Genomic DNA, 19400 nt, shown 5'->3' with positions numbered 1-19400 from the left:
AGACCTCGCTGTGGGTGACTGACTGCCACCAGCAGCTGTGTCTTTACATCGCCCACATTTTCAGCCTGCCATAGTGCTTGGGCTGAGGCCACACTTTCTCCAGGCTGGTCCTCATCAACAGCTGAGCTTGAAAAAAGCCTTTTCCACTTGATTCTTCTCATCAACAAGCTTTGCTCTGCGTGCCCCACTGGCCTGGCTGAGACTCTCAGAACTGTGCTGCAGTCCGAGATCCCTCCTGCCTGCCTTCCCTCCTCCTTCCCCCACAGGCCTTGCATGCACTCAGCCTGAAGCCGCCCACCTCCACACTTCTAGTTAAGCACAGGAATTTATTGCTTTAGTCAGATACTTTGTTACCTGGAGACAAAATGCATCCTAAATGACACACCACCCACAAGCTGACAACAGCCTAAGGGAAGGATATAAAACAAGAGGCTGGTTTAAAAACAGGAAAACATTTAATCCATTCCAATACACATCAGGAAATGAACTGAACCACAGGAAAAACACCTATGATGGAAGGACATTACTGGCTTCATGCTCTTATTCCTAGAACCCTGAGGCTCTGATACGGAGAAGACATTATCTTGTCCTTCAGATACTCCCAGAAGACCAGAAAGAAATTACACACATCTGTTACAGAGTTCTGGCCTGCTGAAGCTAGAAGGGAGCTAGACAGGAAGGAGAAAGGATCATTAATCTATAATCAACTGATCAGAGAATAGCTGGGTGACGGTGCAGAGCCATCCCAGGTGTGTGGGCCCCTCTGATGCCCTGGGATGAACCTGAACCCACAAAACGGGTTAGCTCAGGGAATGTGCCAGTCGGCCCATTGGTCAGCTACAGTTTTGGTATTATTACACCTTCAGCCAAAGCCCTGGGGAGCAAAACCCCAAAACTCCTCCTTCAAGCCCCCTGCTGGTTGGTTTCATCATTATCTCGCCTCTTCCAAATCTGTAAGAAATGAATACAACAGACATGTAGGAGGTGGCACTCAATCTACACGCATTTACCACGTACCTGTTCTACCCTAGGTGAGGGACAGCCCCTCGCTCCAGATCCATATTTTGGCTGTCCCCTGAAACGAACCCCATCCTCCTTCAGAAATTACCCCTTTTTTGATTTTTATCTTTCTACCCATCCCCCTCTCCTTACCTTCTATGCCATACTAGCTTTCTAGAAAAGAACTTCTGGTTAAGACTAGACATAGACAAACAGACAAAGTCACTAAAGAGTTATCTCTAGAATGGGAAGTGTCTCCATTGGTTTTTACGAAGCTATAGCTTTTTTTTTTTTTTTTTTTTTAAAGATTTTATTTATTTATTTGACAGGCAGAGATCACAAATAGGCAGGCAGAGAGAGGAGGAAGCAGGCTCCCTGCTGAGCAGAGAGCCCCACGTGGGGCCCGATCCCAGGACCCTGAGATCATGACCTGAGCTGAAGGCAGAGGCTTTAACCCACTGAGCCACCCAGGTGCCCCACGAAGCTATAGCTTTTTGACACCAGGGAACAAGGGTCGTGAAAAGAGCAGAATGGGGTGTGGCGCTGCCTTTTCTACCGTCTTGGATCTCTGTGCTTTTTGCAGAACCTCCAACAGCCCTTGGTTGGGACAGAGCAGCCCAAGGTGTGCGAGCTCTGTGCCCTGGAGGAACCTCTGTGAAGAGGATCCAGGGATACAACTGCTATTTTCATTGGGACACAAGTGGCAGTTACTAATTATGATGACTGTACTTTGGATTTGCTGCACCTTTTTTTATAGTAAGATACCAAATGCTTAATAAGGATGTTTTATTTAACCCACTAAGCAGATATCAAAGGGAGCATTTTAAAGAGAATTCCACCATTCTGAAAAATGGGTCAAATTCTTGAATTCAACATACTCAGTGTGTTTGTAAGCTTATGGTATGACAAGACAAAACAAAGCTATAGGTTTTTCTTATTCTCTGTCTTCCTTCTATGCCAGGTACCAGGGCAGTTACAAAGAGAAACAGAGATACTCTGCTCCACAAGCTCTCAATCCAATAGAGAGAACATTAAAATACTAAGGTTGGTGCTCTGGTAAAGGCATGCAGAAAGCACTCTGAGGTCACAAAGAGCACTAACTTGGCCTGGGATGCTGGGGACAGCTTCAGAGCCAACTCCTAGTTAGGGTCCTGATGATTCTGGGCTCTCCCTCCTTGAAACCTCTGCAAAACTAACCTGGCCACACTTATAACCCCCTTGCTCATCCATAAACCTTCCATGCTTCCCAGCCCTTCTCTTTTCTAGCAATCACCCCTGGGCTCTCAGGGCCATATAATCTGGCCCCATCTTACTCCTCCGAGCATCCCAAGAAGTACCCAGCCTAACCAAGGGTTTAACTCCATCCCACTTCCTGCCTTCACCCACATCATTCCTCTCACTGGCCCCATACCCTCTCTGTTCAGCACACACCAAGTTCGTGGCTAACCCACCTGAATGTAAGCCTCTGAAAGCGTGATCATCTGGGGAAGGATGTCAGTCACCTGCAGGTCTTGTAATTCATACCATTTGCCCGTCCCCTGCAAAAAGTATGAAGGGATGGGTTAGTGTGCTCCCTAAAACCAAAAGGTGTAGGACAGGACTGCAGCAAAAAGTGAGAAAAATCAGAATAGCCATTAGACCACCACTCGGCAAGAGTCATAATTAAGCGGGTGCATGGCTTCTGCTTGGCATTATTTGATTTAAAGAGCTTTTGGGGTGCTGGCTCTTGCTTTCTGCTCAGGTCATGATCTCCCGATGATGAGATCAAGCCCTGTGTTGGGCTCTGCATTTAGCACATAGTCTGTTTAGGATTCTCTCTGCACCCCTCCCATCTCTCAAATAAATACATTTTCTTAAAGGATACAAGTGAGCTGAACACACATTAAACAGTTGGCATACTTTCTAGCACACAGTGAAACGCTGGATAAACAGAGCTACTTATTACACAGTCCCAGAAGACTAGTCAAATTAAAACAATCTGTGCTAATAATCTGTGTGATACCAAATATATCTTAAGTACATGTTTCATCCATTTTTAGATTGAGACAAATTCAGAAGTGTTTTTAGCTAAAGAAACCTTTAGAGCAGTGCTTCATAAACTTTAATTACATACCAGAGGGTCTTGTTTAAAATGCGGATTCTGATTCAGGAGGTTTGGGTGGGGCCTAGGATTCTGCATTCCTAGCAAGTTCTCCTGTATGTTAATGCTGCTAGCTGGAGAACGCCACTTCAGGTGGTAAGGCTCTAGTCTGGTACAGAGGTGCTCAGCCTTAGCTGCACAGTGGAATCTCCTGGATAATTTAACACCATGCTGCCTGCTTCCCACCTCCAGATAATCTAATGCAATCTCTCAAGTCTGACTTGAGCCAGATAATACTTCACTATGGGGCTGCCTGGGCACTACAGGATATTTAGCAGCAGCCCCAGCCCAGGTGAAACCCAACAGGCACAAATTACACTGTTCTAACCTAACTGGCCTGGAATGGCCCAGGTGTCAGGATTTTAAAATCTCCCCAGGTGAGTACAACGTGCGGCCAAAATTGAGAACCACTGCCTGAAACTAACCACTGATGACTGACAGCTCTATTACTTGAAGAACAGCAAGGTCAAGGCCAAGACTGGGCAAACTGAAGAGAGCTGCCCACTGAAATGCCAAAGGCAAAAGCACCATTTCTGCCACTCACATGATGAAGCACATGGATCCGGTAGGAGCCCTCCGAGGGCTTGCCGTCATGGACAATGTTGGCAATGAGGTCGTACGTGGTATTCTTGTGCACTGCTTGTACTTCCTCAGACAGGTACTCTCTCAGATCCACATTTCTAGTGATGATGACAATAAAGCCACAAGATCAGACAAAGGCTATGGAGGTCAGGGAAACAGTCCTACATCAACGGACCACAGAGCTACTGAACCCTATTTTAGGAGCCCAGATCTAGGTAGGCCTGCAGAGCCTTAGAAGCCCAGGCTGGTGGAAATTCACATCATTTACCACAAGCATGAGACAAACTAGAAAGACTGGCTCTACGGGGAAAGCACACTAAAAAAGGGAGGCCTGGCCATCAAAGATGCGGGGCCTCACAACATTCAGATTAGAACTGGAATGAGGGCTTCTGCCGCTTCAGAGATACATGGGAATCTGAGCAGGTTACAAAGCCCAAGGCTATTTGAGGATATGAAAAGAGTGTCACCATCTCCTCTAAGATAGTGAGGATTAAGGGAGACATGACTAACACGCTGCCCTCTCTCCGAATACCATAGCCGCAGTGTTCATTTGATGCTGGGTCCCTAGCCTCTGGCTATGGAAGGTCTGACCGCATGATTCTATGAGTTGCCACTGTATACAATCATTTTCACAATTTCAACGTGGCAAAATGGGCAAACGAGCAGCTTCAGCACGGAAGGAGAATTTACTCAAGGTAAAGAAGAAAAGCAGCTAGAACCAGGCCCTGGAGAAGCAGCAAGATCCAAGAGACCGGCATGACCTCTTTTCTGTTTCTGACACTGATTTTGTTTTTCCCCCTCTTTTGGCAGCCCCACTTTCTCTTCTTTAGGTGACCCACCCTGGCTACTCTACAGCTTCCCAATTTTTCAGTTCTGGTGGCCAAAAGAAACTACTGACTACGTTCCTGCAACTGGGACTGCAAAATATTTTATTGTGAATACCTTAACATTCCCTTTCAAATACAGAGAAGCACTCTTGAATCTGGAATAAATCTCCTTTCGTGTTTTATGTGTTGGATTCTAACCATCAGTTGAAGCATAAATGTATATACCAGTTACTGCAAAACCAAGTGCTATAGTAAATGTCAACTATGAAAATGGGAAAAAGACAATTGTGACGAAATTTCCTTAGTTAAAACTATACAACAGAAACAGAGTGATCGTGAACATGCATAAGAGAATGTATCATATTTCTAATCTCTCTAGAACTGACATGCCATCTCATGTACTACCATTCAAGATATGAACTCCAATAATGTCATCCATGAAGGATTCAGAGGAAATGTTAACCGCAGTCATGGCCATGGTCACTTCCAGATGGATATCTCCCTCTGAATTATAGACTGTGAATACATTGCCTGTCCAAAAATACAAAAACTCTTCTATGTAAACATTGTCGTAATAAACGAACATGTAACTTTGTTCCAATTACATCAGGGAGATCTCTACCTGTTAGAGATAGCTCTTTATTTCTGCAGCTTAACAGAGTACCATATAGACTGCAAGGCAACATTTATTGTTAAAGATAATCTGGATAGTAGTTGAAGGAAATCCATCTGAGTTCCAGAGAGCCAGAAGACCTGCTGGCTGCTAAGAGTGGTCTTCTCCAGCTGCCTCTCCTCGGCTTTAACAAGACCTGTCCAGACTTATTTATCCAAACAAGTCCTAGAGAATCTTCAGGAGTATAAATACTCATGTTTTCATGACTAAACCAAAACCGTTTAGTGATAAAAGGGAATGAATACATGATAAATCATTTTGTTTTAGAAAACAGCCAAAGGCTCCCACTACACTCTTCTCCCAATCAGAACAGTCCAATTCAGAGAATACCTAACTAGCTGGAAGTACAGCTCTAATCCTGTGCTCCAGAAACCCTAACCCCAGATGAGCAAAGGGCACCTAATCACCACAAGTGTGATCAGTCACCAGTAAAACGATGTATTATGAATAAAACACAGAAGAAAAATTAGGTAGGAAAAGGTTCCTTTTTGAAAAGTGGAGACTTCAGGGGCGCCTGGGTGGCTCAGTCGATGGAGCATCTGACTCTTGGTTTTGGCTCAAGTCGTGATTTCATGGGTCATGAGATCGAGCCCTGCATCAGGCTCCTTGCTCAGTGTGGAGTCTGCTTGGAATTCTTTCCCTCTCCCTCTCCCTCCCCCTGCTTGCACGTGTGCTTGCTCAATCACTCTTTCTTTCTCGCCTATATACTCTCTCTCTAAAATAAATAAATCTTAAAAAAAAAAAAAAAAAAAAAAAAAAAAAAAGAGTGGAGACTTTAGCTAATCTAGAACCGTATTACTCCAAAAGTAATTATAGTGCACAAAGCATTTAAGATGCAGGTTTCCGGAATTAGTCTCTAAAAGGATGACTAGCTAAGAATTAATCTTTTTCTCAACTTCTCCAAAGTCAGCTTTCCAAAGAACAAACTAATGAAGTCAGTAACCAAAACCTAAAAGCAACAAGTAGCCAAATAAACATACTCCAGGTGCAACATAAAAGAAACCAATGAGAGAGGCCATTTCTGTGGTGACTAAGCAGGATCTATCATCCATGCATAGTCCTCCTTCCTCCGGAACTGCCCTCTAGTCAAGAACACTCCCTCCTCCCAGGAACACACTGGTGACTGTGGCAATTAACAAGAGTCCAGTTCTGAAAGAGAACCTACTAGATGGACTTCCAAAGAAAGGTTCTCTATGGTCTCACTCAAGGTAGCACATAGCCGGTTTTCATGTCCCCTAATTTCACTCTGTTCCACAGACAAGATGCTAGTGAAGAACAGGAAGGAAAGTGTGGGAAAAGCAGGTAAGAGATGCTCCTGTAATGCTAACTACAAAGGTGTCCTCTCCTCACCCCCTCAACTGTTCTCAGATTCCTGGTGATCATGGAAACAGGAAAAATAAAATGTTAATCTTGGAAGGACCCCGAGGGTTCACTAGTCCAAGCCTCTCATTTTATCCATGTCAGAGTAACTCCAGAAGATATGCCAACAACCTGCCCAAAGTCTCACAGCTAGAATAACACAGCACTCAGGCCTCTTCACTTTCAGATACTACCCTCTTAAACACTACCCAGAATTAAGAATTGGAACCATTCAAAGGAGAAAACTGGCAGGGCTGGGGTGGTTTGGGCAACTGAGAAATGGAGAAGAATGGAGAGAGAGGGGAAGGAAGGGATGAGCAATTACACACTACAGCTCCCAAACTACTCTGTGAGGGTTTGGGGAAAAAAACACAAAAAAACAAAAAATCTTACTGAGCTAAACATCAAGTTAATTCCATCAAAGATCCACCCAAATCCTTCTCGACAAGAAGCTGCCTTGGGGCTCCTCTCTCACCTAAACGCCAGCAAAGAGACCATCACTCCTCCTCCCAGTCCTACCATGTTCTCAGAGACATCTTCTTCAGAACATGAAAAACCATGTCTCCTAAGAACTGAAAACCAACTGTCTACCCCCCAAAACAGGAGCTGAGTTAGAAAGTAGTAAAATGAAAGCATCTGGTACAACTCCTCCAAATTTACATTAAAATACTCTTAGAAGTTCATAAAAAGACAACTGCATGATAAACTAAAAATAAGGCCATGTATCAAAATTTATCTTTCTCACCAACAGGCAAGACAAATGTGGAACCTCCCCATTGTCTGTGCCTAACTACAGATACAGAGACTGGCAAACAGAAGAAAAGACCCTAACTGCTCAGGATCACCTTTGAAGCCAGGCAGAATCCTACCTATCCTGCCCTACTTCCATCAACTGTTTTTCCTACAGTGAAAGACTACATTGCCCAGCAAGCAACAGGAGAGAAGGTAAAAGGACTGCCTCGAGGTAAACATCTAACTTTGAAGTCCTTGAAATATCTGTATCCTTCCAGAAACCCTTAACTTACATAGTGTAGGTAGGCTCTGCTCCCAGCAACCTCTAAGTCCCAAATGATTAACAACACAAAAATATGAAAAGAGTTTTAGGCTCACTCCCCCAAAGAGGAAAGCAGGTTAATACTCACGTAATGGGGAAATTGACAATAGTTGGATTCTTCTCCACAAAGAAATTGTTTTTAGTGAATCTCTTAATACAAAAGATGAGATATGGAGGCAGCTTGGTAAGCTGGAAGCGTTTTAGAAAGTTCTCCTTGTAGGTCTTATATTCCTAGACAAAGTGAGAAGGAAATTATCAAATTAGTGCTGGAGTATTGAGGTGGGGCGTGAGTTTTGTTTTGGTTGGATTTTTAAATATAATTCTGCCTTGCACTTAAGAATTCAGAAGACGGGGCGCCTGGGTGGCTCAGATGGTTAAGCATCTGCCTTCAGCTTGGGTCATGGTCCCGGGGTCCCGTGACTGATCCCCTCTTATGAAGCAGGGCGTCTGCTTCCCCCTCTGCCATTCCCTGCTGCTCCTGTACTCTCTCCTGCTCTCACTCTCCCCCTCTCAAATAAATAATAATCTTAAAAAAGAAAAAAAAGAATTCAGAAGACACCTGATCCCAGAAGCCATGTGAAGGCTTAGGGACAGCCATTAACATTGCCTAAAAGACAACCTACAGGCTGTGTTTATGCCAGCACGTGAGCACACTGCTGAACTCCACCTACAGCAATGTGGGTATCTGTTTCTATAGGGAAAACAAAAATGTCAGATGAAAAAGAGGTTTGTTAAAAACTGCAGAATTAAAAACCACGAGTCTTGGGGAGCCTGGGTGGCCCAGTTGGCTAAGTGTCTGCCTTCAGCTCAGGTCATGCTCCCCAACATCGGGCTCCCTGCTCTGGGTGGACTCTGCTTCTTCCTCCCGCTCTGTCCCTTCCCCAACGCATGCTCTCTGTCATTCTCTCTCTCTCAAATATATAAAGAAAATATTTTCAAAAAATTAAATTAAAATAAAATAAAACCACAAAAGTTTCACTGAATTCAAAGTAGGGAAGGCCCTCCTGACCAAGAGAGGTACATACCCACAAAACAAGTAATTTTTTTTTTAAGATTTTATTTATTTATTTGACAGAGAGAGATCACAAGTAGGCAGAGATACAGGCAGAGAGAGGGGGAAGCAGGCTCCCTGCTGAGCAGAGAGCCCGATGCGGGGCTCGATCCCAGGGCCCTGAGACCATGACCTGAGCCGGAAGCAGAGGCTTAACCCACTGAGCCACCCAGGCGCCCCAGAATGAGTACTTCTGAAGCAGTGAGGGACCCTGCCCTACTGAGGGTATCCCAGCAGATATAAGAGATAAAACTAAAGATGTCTTAGAAGAAAACATAAGGGTAAATTTTCATGACCTGGGATTTGACAACGGGTTCTTACATATGAAAACAGAAGCACACACTTCAAAAGAACACCTAGACAGTAATTCACCAAACTTAAAACTTCTGTGCTTCAAACGATACCATCAAGAGAGTGAAGACGCAGTCTACAGAAGAGGAGAAAATGTTTGCAAAATCAGATATCTGATAAAGGTCTGGAATCCAGATTATATAAAGCACTCCTACAACTGAATAATAAAAAGATAACCCAGTTAAAATATATCCAAAGGACCTGAACAATTCTCCAAAGGTCCAACAAGCACATGAAAAGATACTCAACAGCATTAGTCACCAGGGAAATACACCTCAAAACCACACTATGCTACTATGGCACATGGATTAGGGCACCTCTCACCCAGAACACGAACAGTACCAAGTGTCGGTGAAGACGCAGACAAAGTGGAACACGCATACACTGCTGGAGACACAACATGGTACAGCAGCCTCGGAAAACAGCCCGGCAGCTCCTCACTTGGCTAAACGGAAGAGTAACAACAGCCCAGCAGTTCCGCTTCATAATTACCACCCAAGAGAAATGAAAACGCGTTCACAGAACAGCCTGTAGACTACTACTATCTATGGCAGCATGATTCACAGAAGCCAAAGGGCAGCAACAATCCCAAATGTCCATCAAACTGATGACTGGATAAACAAAATATGGTGTGACCACACAATGGGGTATTATTCGGCCACAAAAAAGAATGAAGGAGTGACACAGGCTACAACACGGATGAACACTGGAAACATTACACTAAGTGAAAGAAGAAAATCACAGAAGACCACACATTACAGGCTTCCACTTAGATGAAACGTCCAGAATAGGCAAATCCTGAAAGACAGAAAGTAGATCAGAAGCTGCCTACAGCTGAGGGAGATGGGGCTGAGAAGGTAACTAAAGGGCAATGAAAACACGAATGATTAAAGTGTTCTAAAACGGACTCTGTGGACAGAGTAAAAACCATCCAGTTATAAACTTTAAATGGGCTCACTGTATGGTATGTGAGTTTTATCACAATAAAGTGGTTATTATCTTTTTTTTAAATCAAGTTCCCCTGTCACATGATGAGAAACCTGAGAACGTTGGAGAAATAAGCTTTCCATCTCTACTGCACACATCATAGGCACATCTTTCTGGTAAATTTTTGATCATCTACAGGTATAAGCACTACTGGAAAAAGTATCTTTTTGTTGGATCAAGTATCTTCTGTGTGGCTGAAATAACATACTGTACTGAAAGCAAAAAAAAATTTCCTTAAGGTTTTAATTTTTTTTTTTATTTATTCATTTGAGAGAGAGCATGAAAGAGTGAGCAAGAGCATGAGCGGGGCAGGGGGTGTCAGAGAGAAAAGCGGACTAAGTGGACTCTGCACTGAGCAGGGAGACCAACTCGGGGCTCAATCCCAGGACCCTGAGATCACAACCTGAGCAGAGAGCAGAAGCTTAACCGACTGAGCCACACAGACGCCCCTAACAGTTTTTAAGTAAGCTCTACACCAAATGTGGGGCTCACACTCACAACCCCGAGATCAAGAGTTGTATGTTCCCCTGACTGAACCAGCCAGGCACCCTCCTCTACCTCGGCCTCCCCCCGAAAATGTTTTTAATCAGGTAAACGCTAAGAAATTTCACTGCCTACATCTGAATCTGTAAACAAGGGGACACAAGAAGCATTCATTTTAATCATCTCAGACTACAGAAGGATTTAATGAATAAATGATATCACAGCCTAGCCTAGCATACAAAGTTTCCTCAGAAGCTCCAGAAAATGTAGGGGAAGAATTTCACCATGGACAGCAGTACCACAATCAGACAGCAAGGAACAATTCAACTACATATCACATTGTAACAGCACTGCTGATCAACTTCACTGGTTTTAAAGTTTTGCTTGCATAACTTAGAAATGTGTTATAATTTCATACTTGCTTAAAAGCTATAGGTATAATGAGCTTATACCAAAGTTTACATTTATACTAATTCAAGTATTATTACAGTAAAAATAAATGCAAATCAATACTGAAAACTCAAGGGAATCTTAATATTACTTAAGTTTGAACAGAGATAACAGGGACCAAAAATGGCATGACTGAAAGAACCAGATGAAAAATCAGAGATTAGATTCTCAGCTCTGTCACTTTAAACCATAAAATAAAGAAACTGACCTACACGAACCCTAAGGTCTCTCTTTCACCTCCCTAAAATGAAACAAATCTAAATAGATTAGACATCTTAGGTATCACTGTTACCAATCTCTGTGCATGTGTGTGCACACACGTGTGTGTGTGTGTGTGTGAGAGAGAGAGAGAGAGAGAGAGAGACAGGCAGCTGCCACTGTCCATGGATATCCAAGGCTTGTGCATAAGCTTGCTTACAGTACCTGACAATGGACTTGGACATTGGACGGAAACAGTGATGGAGGTCAGGGAAGGCATGTTTTAGAGTGCTGGAGTAGCTGCCTAGTTCACAATTCAGCCTTTTCAAGGAAAAGACCCTGTTCACTGGGTCCCTGAACAGAAAGGAAACCTGATTCAAGAGGGCCTTTCAACTCCCTTCAGGGAACCTAGAGCAGTGTGGCAGATGCTGGGCCTTGGAGATAAGGTAACAGCAGTATGTACAAGAGATAATCAACAGGCCGCCACTTCTGACAAGCCGCTCGCTCTCATTCTGTCCTCCTCAAGTCCTGCTCAGTTCAAGTCTCCCTAAGATCCTAAGGAGATGCCAACCAATACAGTTTCTCTTTTAATGAGCTTTTCGTTGGTATTTAGTATCTGAAAACAAAAGACTCTTAGCTAATGAAGAGAAAAGGCAGAAAGGGTTTGGAAGGAGACATTAAATTAAAAAAAATTCTCCCAGTAAAAAACCAAAAGGATTAAAATTTATCTAGCATGAAGAAAGGAATTAAACCAAGAAACAGTTAATTCAGTAGATAAAAAGACACTTTTAACTTCATAAGAAGTAATATTACAGGGGCGCCTGGGTGGTCAGTCATTTAAGTGACTAGGTCTTGATTTTGGCTCAGGTCATGATCTCAGGGTCCTAGGATTGAGCCCTGCACTGGGTCCACACTCAGTGAGCAGTCTGCTTCTCTCTCTCCCTCTGCCACTCCCCTAACCTGCTCATGCTCTAATAAATTAATCTAACGTTTAAAAAAAAAAAAAAGAGTGATGTAGTTCTCAACAAGACTTACTGTCTCCAGGAACCACTGTTCCCTCTGCTCCTCCCCACCCCTCACCCAGCTTGCAGGTCCACACATACATGCGCGCATGTGCGCGCACTCTCTCTCTCTCAAATAAATAAGTCAATCTTAAAAAAGAAATGTAATGTGAGGGGTGCCTGGGTGGCTCAGCAGGTTAAAGCCTCTGCCTTCAGCTCAGGTCATGATCCCAGGGTCCTAGGATCAAGCCCCACATCGGATTCTCTGCTTGGAAGGGAGCCTGCTTCCCCACCCCTGCCCCCACTGTCTCTCTGCCTGCCCCTCTGCCTACTTGTGATCTCTGTCTGTCAAATAAATAAAATCTTTTAAAAATAATTTATTAATTAATTGAAAATTAAAAACAAAAAATAAAAAACGTAATGGGACAGTAAGAACAAATGATTTCGTTTTATTTATATTTTAGCTCTATTTTTTCCACTTTAATACTGACACTACATTTTTTTTTAAGATTTTATTTATTTGACAGAGAGAGAGATCAAAAGTAGGCACAGAGGCAGGCAGAGGGAAAGGGTGAAGCAGGCTTCCTACTGAGCAGAGAGCCCAATGTGGGGCTCGATCCCAGGACCCTGAGATCTGGGCTTGAGCTGAAGGCAGAGGCTTAACCCACTGAGCCACCCAGGCACCCCCTGACGCTACATTTTTTAAAAGATGGGAGTTTTTCCTACTTTTCTGAGTTTCTACTGTCCTAAATAGCCCCTCCTTTCTCCAACCTACCCAGAGGGAGATGGTTTAAAGGAGCATAAGAGAAGAACAAGAGAAGGCAGAGCAAATCAAGTTAAGAGTTGGGGTGACCAGCTAGAAGCAACAATAGAGTCTGGGAGGCTCATGACAGACAATATGCTCTATGGTAAATGCATTCCACACATATGATGACTTCAAAGTATAAAAAGAAACTGAGAAAGTCCAGAGAGAAAGAAGCATCAGCAGGGGAGCTGTGCAAATGGGCTACCTTCTCCGTGATGCCATTGAACTTGGCCAGGATATTGAAGAGCGGCACCTGAGGGATGATGAGCTGCTCCTTCTCGTCCTTATAGAGGGGAGCAGTAGGGAGATCCAGCGTCAGGTACATGAAGGTGGACTCCACCATTGTCTCCTGGTACTCGTCATTATGCAGCAGCTGCTCTTTTTCTTCTGCTGGCTAGAGATGAGAGAGAGGAAAAAGGAGGGAAGGACTGTGAGCAGTACAGAGACTACCACACACACACTCACATGCACACACACACGCACGCATGCAAGGAAAGAAACCATGTTTTTGTTATATTTACTTCATTTTGTTTTGAACTGAATGAAGAGGGGGCCCAAGAGACTGGGCATTTCATGGGAAGCAGCATTACCTGGTCAGGGTAATGCAAAAACTGATGGGCTTCCATCTTCAGAGAGAGATTTTATTTAAATACCAGACTAAAAGATTTTCAGATGACCTAGAAAGCTCACCTGAGCTTTCTGAAAAATCAAGCCAGCACCACCCAGTGGCCAGGCCATATAACCAGCGGACTACACCCTCCCATAACTCCCACACTTCGCACACTGGCATGACAGGAGCCCAAGGAACTGTCCCTTGGCCAGTGCTTCATAGCACCTCATCCTGGGGCAGAGGCCTTGATAGATCTCTAAGCCTCTCTTTGTCCAAGAGTCGGGTTCAACCCACTCACCAGATCAGGATGAGGAAGCTTTTTAGTGAAGATCCTCATGGACCCCTGGAAAACATCAGTCACAATAGCTGTACAAACAGAGATCAAAATGTAAATTCTGTCAGGTTGGAAGAGTGTTTCCAAAATACAGTCCTAACTTCTAAATTTCTGAAATAAACCAGCATCTTCCAGCATTAAGACCCAAAGGTCTCACTAAACACAGAAATACCTTTATAACATATACTGCCACAGTACCTTCATTACTTGTGTAAATAATTATTTTATGTCTGTCTTCTCCAGAAGATGCCCCTTGACCCTCCAGCACAGGGCCTGGCCCATAAGAGAAAAGTTAAGTGTGCCTGAAATGAATGAATGATTTATAAAGCCTAGAGACTTATGAATCACAAAGAATTCACAAACAAGACAAGTCCAAAGAATTTCCCATAACCATATGCTGTGTGCAAAGGAAGAGAGTCCACCTTGCGTTAAACATGAAAGAAAAAAGCAGATTAAGGGACGGAGCCGAAGAGAACCAAAGGAAAAAGAGAAAGCACAACAGGGTTCTAGAATCCTGAGAGGACATGAGTTACAGAACTCAGAGGCTGTGCACAGGTTGAAGACATCTGGTGGAGGGCAGCACCAGCCCACAATTCTACAGGATTAAACACGAACACCAGCAGAACGGAGAAAAAGGACAAGAAAAAAACTGCATTTGGTCTCCAAAATCATTCATCTAGTTCAGCAGTCTCTAAGCTGAGTTTTTTCTGGCATTCGAGGAAACCAACTACTGATATGCAGACATGGATGTTAAGGGACACAGGACTTGAACCTGAGAACCTGTATGGACCCAGTCTCAATTCCCCAAGTATTGGCCCAGGGGAACAAACTAGCTTTCACTCTGCTCCACCAGTTAACTGAGAAGCCAGGCGAACACTCAGTGAGCTCGTGCACTACCAGACCAGCAGCAGATAACATGCTACCCTCAGTGTGGAATTGGCAGAGCACAATTCCATCCATTTCCATGTATTAAGCATGTCACTGGATTAACCATATCCTAATTTTTTTTAATGGGGAAGAATCTATTCAGGAATAGAGTCTAGTTCATGTGTACATAAACACTACCCTAACACAAAAAAATCAACAGTTAAGGATGGGAAGTTGCAGAGTGCCTGTAAAAGGAAACAAAAAAAGACTCTCTTTTATAGAAGAACACGACATACTTTTCTTTTTCTTCTTTGTGCCCCCCAGCGCTGAGTGTAGAGCATTCAGAAACCAGGACAGAAAGTCAACTCCATCCCCTGGAAAAGAAGGAAGGGTGCAGCATGTCAAAGCTGGAAATTAGTTTAACCCAAACCATGCCCTGGTTGGCATGATGCCGCACTCCTGGTTTTCCACCTTCCTTTCAGGCCATACCATCTAATCCCCCGGGCATCCTCCTCTATTTAACCTGTAAATGCTGGCACTCCTCATGGTCAAGCTCTTAATCTTCCAATCTTTACTCTCTCCCTGGTCTCTCTGACCCAACCAGGACATTTGATTATCAGCTTACTTCAAGCCTCTCACCATCCACCAAAAGCCAGTATTGAATGTCCTCTCTAAATCACTCCTTAGCTAGAATCATGTTTTCAAAACTTGAGTCTGATGTCACATCTTGGCTTAAAAGCCTTCACTGACTCCCCACTGCTATCAGGATATAACCCAAGCTCCTTATAGTGGCATAAACCCGATGATCCAGTCCGTCCCACCTCTGCCCTCACACTGTCCCCTGGACTCCCAAGCTCCTGGCTACTGGCAGTCTTCCATCTGTCCCGGGATATCCACGCTGCTGGCAGTATCCTCTCTACCTGGAGTGCCCAGCCCCAACCAATCTCCATGGTGCCTGAAACTCAGCTAGCTCTTCCTCCACCCTGACCCCAGCCGACCACCGGTATGCTCAGAGGGGGCTCCTTGTTCCAGGCTCCCTCCCAGAGCATACTTCACTTCCTCTAGCATAGCACTCACACCCTGCAGTCGCCTTTTTACACAATGATCTTCCCCACTAGAATGGGAGCTCCTGGAAGAAAACACCTGGCTGCTTATCCCGGTAGCTCTAAAACCCACTAGAGCAGCAGGAAACCGTGGTGAATACTACACAGACAGGAGGCAAGAGCATGCTGCCTGAGATCCAGGTGCTAAGAGCTCCAGGGTACTGGAGGTTACTAACATGGCAGTAACTGGTGAATGGGACTTAGAGGGATGAAAAGAGTCAGAATAAGTCATCAGAATATCTGGTCTGCAACATGACAAAATGAGAAGCAAAGGTGACAAGCCCTTCAGGATTAGTGCCTTTCCCAGCCTCCTAGCTTTCCCTGGAACCATACGGTTTAGTTTACCAAATAAGATAGCCTTACTAGGGGCGCCTGGGTGGCTCAGTGGATTAAAGCCTCTGCCTTTGGCTCAGGTCATGATTCCAGGGTCCTGGGATCGAGCCCCGCATCGGGCTCTCTGTTCAGCAAGGAGCCTGCTTCCCTTCCTCTCTCTGTGCCTGCCTCTCTGCCTACTTGTGATCTCTGTCTGTCAAATAAACAAATAAATAAAAATCTTAAAAAAAAAAAGTTAGCTTTTCTATCCAGCTGAGGTCTCAGAACTCTGAGCAAGGGAGGCTGATGAAAGAGGAGTGAGGAACTCAATCCCACTATCAACTAAACACTCATCCAGTTAGTATAAGGTTCACTGCAAACACAAGTAAATTTGTTCATCAAACTAGTTTTGTTGCCTACCAGCAGAAAAGATGAATGGGGGGCACCTGGGTGGCTCAGTCATTAAGTGTCTGCCTTCGGCTCAAGTCATGATCCCAGCTTACTTGGGCTGAGCACCGTATGGGAATCCCCACTCAGCAGAGTGTCTGCTTCTCCCTCTCCAGCTCCCCCGTGCTTATTTTCCCTCTCTCGCAATTGGTCATAAATAAATAAAAACTTAAAAAAAAAAAAAAAGATAAAAGGAAAAAAAAAGATAAATGACTCATTCCTTACCTTGCTTGGTGATCTGGAAGGTCTTCTTGCTGCAAAGGACAACAGCCTGCAGCATCTCATGGGGAGAGACATGTGCCTTGAAATTTCGAGGGTTCCAGAGCTTTCTCATCAGTTCTCCAAAACGCTGGACCAACAGGAACATGATATCCCCTGGAGGTCGCTTTATGTTCTTATAATTGTCTTCTTCCAGGAAGTAGTTCCGGAGAGGAGGAACATTAGACAAAGCCTGGAAGTCAAACACTCCAATTAATCCAGAGCCCCTGGGCCTAACCCTGGAGACAAGCTCTTCTACTAGAACTGGGCCTGTAATGGCCTTCAGGAGACAGAAGGAAATGCTCAGGATTAAAGTTATAGAAACAGCCACTGTACTAAGTTTCACATAAAGTCCAGTTCTGCAGACACTGTACTGACGTAGACATGACAAACTTTTTAAGTTTTTTTTTAAATCTGACCTTTTATTTTTTAAGATTTTATTTTTTATTTGTCAGAAAGGTGGGTGAGCACACAAGCAGCAGGAGTGGCAGGCAGAGGGAGAAGCAGACTCTCCAGTGAGCAAGAAGCCTGGTGCAGGAGTGGATCCCAGAACCCTGGGATCATGACCTGAGCCAAAGGCAGATACTCAACTGATTGAGACACCCACAAATCTCAAGACTTTACTTTTTTTTAAGCAATCTCAACCCCCAACATGGAGCTCAAACTCACAATCCCAAGATCCAGGATCACATGCTCCACCAACTAAGCCAGCCAGGTGCCCCAAGGAAGTTAAAAAAAAAAAGTATTCAAGTCCCTATCCACTGATCAACTTTTTATTTTTTTAGATATTAATTCCCACACTCTTAATCAACTGAGCCACCCAGGTGCCCACACTGACCAACTTTTTAAAAAGTAGTATCTTTTATTTACTCTAATTAGGCCTGCGACTATGCTTAAAATCATCTTAAAATTTGGTGTTTTCCCCAAATGTGGTATTTACTGAGAGAATGGTAATAAATACAAACAAAATGAAAGAAAAATGAATTATACATATAAATGACACAAAATGAATACATATTTAAAAATGATTAATTCTATTAGGATTGAAGGGTGCTTGGGTGTCTCAGTCAGTTAAGCATCTGCCTTCAGCTCAGGTCATGATCCCTGGGTCCTGGTGTTGAGCCCCACATTGGGCTCCCTGTTCAGTGGGAAGCCAGCTTCTCCCTCTCCCTCTACTCCTCCCCCAAGCTAGATGCTTGCTCCATCTTGCTCTCTCTCTCTCTCAAATACATAAATCTTAAAAAACAATTCTGTTACAGTTGAAGTGGTCAAAAGATTTAGGAAAACAAAAATACATTTTACCTCATTAAGCAAAAAGATAGTCTAGCCATGTCAGTTCAGGAAGAAATATGTGCTCATTAGTGTGAGCTACAAAACTGGCAGAAACTATTCTGACCACAGAACAGACCCTAAATAAATGCAGTTTCCCCGAAGGCCCCTCCTGATGGGTTTGTGAATCCTTACCAACACTGTGCTTACCAGAAGCACCACTTTCTCTGGTGAGGTAATCCACTTAGAAAAGAGGAGTAAGGTTTCTGCTAAACACAATAAACCCAAGCATCTTCAAGGAAGACAACTCAGGACACAAGGACCACCATAACAACAGACATGCAGGGAAAGCCCCTACACATTTAGCTCAGCTAAACAAACAAGGACTTCATGCTCAGAGAATAATTATTTAAAAAATGAGTTACTGGGGCACCTGGGTGGCTCAGTTGTTAAGCGTCTGCCTTTGGCTCATGTCATGATCCCAGGGTACTAGGATCGAGCCCCACCTCAGGCTTCTTGCTCAGGAGGAAGCCCCTCTCCCACTCCCCCTGCTGTGTTCCCTCTCTTGCTATGTCTGCCAAATAAATAAATAAAATCTTTAAAAAAAAAAAAAAAAAGAGTTACTGTCTAAAGGAAAGGAGTATGGATGAAGTTCTTCCTGGTTCTCAGTCATCCAAGCTGTGGAAGGCAGCTGCTCTCAGGCCTCAGGAACAATACAAAAAGTCTGAGAGAGAAATTAGTCAGTCTCCAGATTGAGTACTTCATCCATTCAATCCCATTCTAGTGGCAATAATATCACAGAGGGTTTGTTCATCTACTTATTTTAAAAATAAAAACTTCTTATGTGAACTAACTAGAAGAAAATATTTGCATCATATACCAAGAGAAGGCTAGTATGTATCTCTTAGAGCTCAGTGAAATAAAGCACCAATAGAAAAATGAGCACATACAGCCCAACACGGCATGAAAAAAATCTAAGTAATCAACTTTAGAAGTGAATAAAAAAGGTACATCGAACATCAAAATGGGGGGAAAATAATAGTTTAACAGTGACAGTGCAAAGTGAAGAACCCTTTTTTGTTTTGTTGATGGATTTGTGAGTTGCTACACCCTTCAGCCTAGAATCTAGGGCCTAGATACATTAATACAAGAGGTAATGATTAAAATGTAATTCATCCACAGAATGGATTAACATGTAATCATTAAAAATGCTGCACAAGAACAGGTACAGGCCTATTTC

The 19400-nt window shown here is 43.7% G+C and overlaps 1 protein-coding gene across 1 annotated transcript in view; it reads right to left on the bottom strand.

Moving 5' to 3' along the window:
- Window positions 1-436: 436 nt before the first annotated feature.
- USP39 (ubiquitin specific peptidase 39) overlaps window positions 437-19400 on the bottom strand; it is a 28728-nt gene continuing 9764 nt past the window's right edge. Inside the window, exons 6-13 of the mRNA XM_045079096.1 lie at window positions 16859-17084; window positions 15068-15145; window positions 13869-13936; window positions 13166-13354; window positions 7723-7865; window positions 3684-3819; window positions 2451-2537; window positions 437-951 (exon numbers count right to left, since the gene is read on the bottom strand). Of these exons, the coding sequence (XP_044935031.1) occupies window positions 904-951; window positions 2451-2537; window positions 3684-3819; window positions 7723-7865; window positions 13166-13354; window positions 13869-13936; window positions 15068-15145; window positions 16859-17084 (975 nt within the window). The 3' untranslated portion in view covers window positions 437-903. The remainder of the gene's footprint in view (window positions 952-2450; window positions 2538-3683; window positions 3820-7722; window positions 7866-13165; window positions 13355-13868; window positions 13937-15067; window positions 15146-16858; window positions 17085-19400) is intronic.

The sequence above is a fragment of the Mustela putorius genome, unplaced genomic scaffold (assembly GCF_011764305.1).
Source record: "Mustela putorius furo isolate JIRA1106 unplaced genomic scaffold, ASM1176430v1.1 tig00000281_pilon_pilon_pilon, whole genome shotgun sequence".
In the NCBI taxonomy this organism is placed as follows: Eukaryota; Metazoa; Chordata; class Mammalia; order Carnivora; family Mustelidae; genus Mustela; species Mustela putorius.
This window is presented reverse-complemented; position numbering and strand designations above follow the sequence as displayed.